We start from the raw sequence: 3546 nt of genomic DNA, 5'->3' as shown, positions 1-3546 counted from the left end.
CCTTTCACATTTCTCTGCTAGCGCCATCTCCGAGCAATCATTCGTCATACTCATAGTCATTTCTTTTATGTTTCCCAACCATCTATTTCGTTGGCATCCTCCTCCTCGTCTTTCCTTCAAATATTGACTTCCGGGGCCATTTCATGAACGCGGACCAGCGCTTAGTCTCTGACCATCTCTGACTTTAGTAAATGACTTGAAAATATCGGATTTCATGTGAACTGACTGAGCAAGTCCGGGACTAAAATCACAGCACCTTCGGACTAAGTTTGGCCAAGTTTTAGTCATTTGCTGAGGCAAGACTTCATGCTTTGAGAATAGTTACTAGGAGACGTAATAGCGTCAACAAGATAGCAGCTATTTATAGATGAGAGAGTTGTGATTCAGAAGGAAAATACGTCGGTTTCGAATGACAGAGGCAAAAAGTGTCCTGTTGCCATTCACACTGGTTTCGAAAAAAACTATAAGATAAGTGCAGATCGTCGAAAGTACATATTTTTTTGTGATTAAAAACTTAAAAAAAAAAAAAACACCGAATCTATCTGCTCGCGAGTTGAGAGAGTGAACGAGACTCCGAAATTGAAGAGTTTGCTTCAAAGAACATGTGTGGAGAAGAGACGGGATAGAAAAGCTGGTAACGTCTGGGATTATCGAAGGAAAGAGATTTAGAGGAAGACAGAGAATGGCATGCAGATTTGCCTAAGAATGACAAAAGTGAGTATATATATACCATGGCTACGGTCAGTGTGTGGCCTTCGTAAAGTCATGGCCTGGCACTGACCAAAAAATGACGTCAAAATGCCAGTCTTTTGCACAAAAGAAAACAAATCGTGAGTTGTATTCAATAGTTCAACCAATGAAATAACTTGTTTCCATGAGCTCTACTAACGACAACTATCTAGGCGGTGCAAAAAAACAAATAATGACGTCAAACTGCCAGTCCTCTTGGATTTCAGTGACAGGCTATAACATAACGATGGCTACGATATACCTGACTATGAATGATCATGGTTACACATAGTTTTGTGTGTTGGTCCGTTATACTTCCGGATGGCAATGTTGCGAGCTCTTTAGCCAAGCGCATACTATCTATAGTCAACCACCATGCTTGTCCCAGCACGTGTGAAGGTTGTGTCACCAATTTCATGTTTTGATAGGTAAAAAATCAACTGGTTAATTTTTTCCCACCATCCCAAAATGGTGTTAATCCCAAAGGGATTGATGTTGAAGATGAAACTAATATTTTTTTTAATTTTTACTTTGGAAAAAAAGTTTTATTGAGTGGAAAAAAAATACAATGACAAAACTTAAAAGCTCACATTAATTTTTCCTTCGAGCTTCAAGCAGCAACATTAACATTATTTTAACCCGGTTTTACGGTAGCATAAAGGGAGTAAAAAAAACAAAAGAAAAAACGACAAAAAAAACAAAACAAAACAAAAAAATAATAAAACAAACAAAAAACGAAAAAAAAAACGAAAAAAGCAAAACAGATTAAACTTATGAGCTCATTGTTGTAATGGAAATCTCAAAAAATAACGCAAAATGTTGTTCATTGCAACACTGTTTCGGATGTCAGACCTGCATATATGTACACGTCGGTCCAGAAGGAATTGGGTTATCAGTTCTACAAATAAGTATACAGACTAACTCCAGTTCCATTTGATCGAAGGGAGACTACTCTAAGAAATTGACGTTGTCGACTGTCAAGTGTCTAGCGTTCACTAGTTCACAGTTCAGCGGTTCATCGTCATCGTTGTCATTGATTTTTGTCAATCATCTCTGGCGACTTGGGGGTGTGCATCTCTCTTGCCTTTGCCTGTGCACGTAGACGTGCATTTATACTATCTGTTACTTCATACACAATTCCCACATAATAAATATCGAGTTGACTTCAATATGGCTGCAAACGCGACCAGCCCTATCATACCAGCGGTTCTTGTAAGCTGGGTTTCAGCTTCTCGTGCCCGACAAATGTTTTGATGAATTTTTTATCGAGTTCAACTTTTTGCATGGTAAGTTAAGTGTTATTTTCCATCCCATTTCATTCATTCACCGACTTGGTGACATTTCCATTTGATATTTAACAATTCAGTAAACAAACATTATTCTAGTGGAAAATGACCTCTTCTTCTCGTTTTCCCTAAATACTCATTTCATAGACGACTTATATAATATATGGCCTCTTCTTGGTTCCTGGCGGAGCAAAGGCAAAGGGCCCCAACAGCACTCTTCTATAGAATAGAATAGAAGGTATCGACGTCGCTTGATTAGGCCACTGGCCTGTCGCCGAGTCTTTCCAGTCACTGAATGTCTTGTTCACAACTGATCTAATGCATTTCCCTACCTGATCTTGTGATCAGGGGCTAGCCTACACTACACTTTCTCTATGATCTTTTGATCATAGCTATTTTGGGTGGGAGGCACTTCTACACTATGCACATAACTTTCTATCACAGCATCTAATCTGTTCTTGAAAGCATTGACACTCGGCGCTTCAACGACATTTGCTGGCAATGCGTTCCAACGATCAATTACTCTCTGTGTAAAAAAGTTCTGTCGAAGGGTGGTTTTAACTCTGGGTTTCAGAAGTATATATGAGTGGCCCCTGGTGACTGATTTTTTGTCTACTGTGAACAGCCTATCCTGAGTCGCGTACAAGCAATGTGTGAACTTATAGGTCTCAATCATATCACCTCTCAAACGCCGATAGACCATACTTGGCAGTCCTACTCTTTTCAGGCGCTGTTCATAACTCAAGTCCTTGAGTCCACCAATGACCTTTGTTGCTCGCCTAAGCACACTCTCTATAAGCTTCTTATCTTTTTCAAGGTAAGGTGCCCATACACAGTTTCGAACTCCAAATGTGGTCGGACCAAAGCTGCAAACATTAACTTCATAGTGTCACAGTCAAGATAGTCAAAAGACCTCCTTATCAGTCCAAGCATTCTGTTAGCTTTGTTGACCTGCTTTCCAAATGCTGTGAAAACTTGAGCTCTGGGTCCATATGAACTCCCAGATCTTTCTCCAATGTCGTCTCTTGTAAATCAATTATCTCCTCACTCCCATGTTTTCTCATTTTGTAGGTTGCTTTCTGGTTTTTGTTGCCTAAATGGAGCACTTTGCATTTGTCGGCATTAAACTTTAGCTGCCAAGTATCAGCCCAATCGACCAAACTATCAAGATCACTCTGAAGTCTCTTTATATCAACCTCACTGTCAGCCTCCCCATACACTTTCGTATCATCTGCATACATAGAACACAAGCCTGATACAGTCTCTGGTAAATCATTGATGAATGCTACGAAAAGTGATGGTCCAAGCACACTGCCTTGTGGCACCCCACTCCTACACACGCCCAATCAGACAACTGTCCGTTAACACAAACTCGTTGACGCCCCTGCCCGTAAGAAAATTAACAATCCATGCAAGTACTGCACCTTGAACTCCAAGTGCCCTCAGTTTGACCTTTAGGCGCTTATGCGGGACAGAGTCAAATGCCTTTGAAAAATCTAGGTAAATGGCGTCTACGGAAGACCCACTGTCT

General features: G+C 40.4%; 1 protein-coding gene across 1 annotated transcript; it reads right to left on the bottom strand.

Moving 5' to 3' along the window:
* Nucleotides 1-2376: 2376 nt before the first annotated feature.
* Nucleotides 2377-3256, bottom strand: LOC144961792 (uncharacterized). Its single transcript, XM_078894875.1, has 2 exons — nucleotides 2967-3256; nucleotides 2377-2881 (listed from the first exon to the last, which is right to left on the bottom strand). The coding sequence occupies exons 1-2, from the start codon at nucleotides 3254-3256 to the stop codon at nucleotides 2377-2379; spliced, it is 795 nt and encodes a 264-aa protein (XP_078751001.1).
* Nucleotides 3257-3546: the final 290 nt, after the last annotated feature.

This window comes from Berghia stephanieae, unplaced genomic scaffold, assembly GCF_034508935.2.
Source record: "Berghia stephanieae isolate SIO BIC M18660-M18661 unplaced genomic scaffold, UCSD_Bste_1.3 scaffold4150, whole genome shotgun sequence".
NCBI classification, from domain to species: Eukaryota; Metazoa; Mollusca; class Gastropoda; order Nudibranchia; family Aeolidiidae; genus Berghia; species Berghia stephanieae.
This window is presented reverse-complemented; position numbering and strand designations above follow the sequence as displayed.

Excerpts from the sequence above, each read along its gene's own strand:
- LOC144961792 (XM_078894875.1), bottom strand. The coding sequence starts at position 3,256 with ATGTATGCAGATGATACGAAAGTGTATGGGGAGGCTGACAGTGAGGTT. Across the intron at positions 2,882-2,966 it reads TCACAGCATTTGGAAAGCAG|CTTTGGTCCGACCACATTTG; the intron begins GTCAACAAAGCT and ends TAATGTTTGCAG.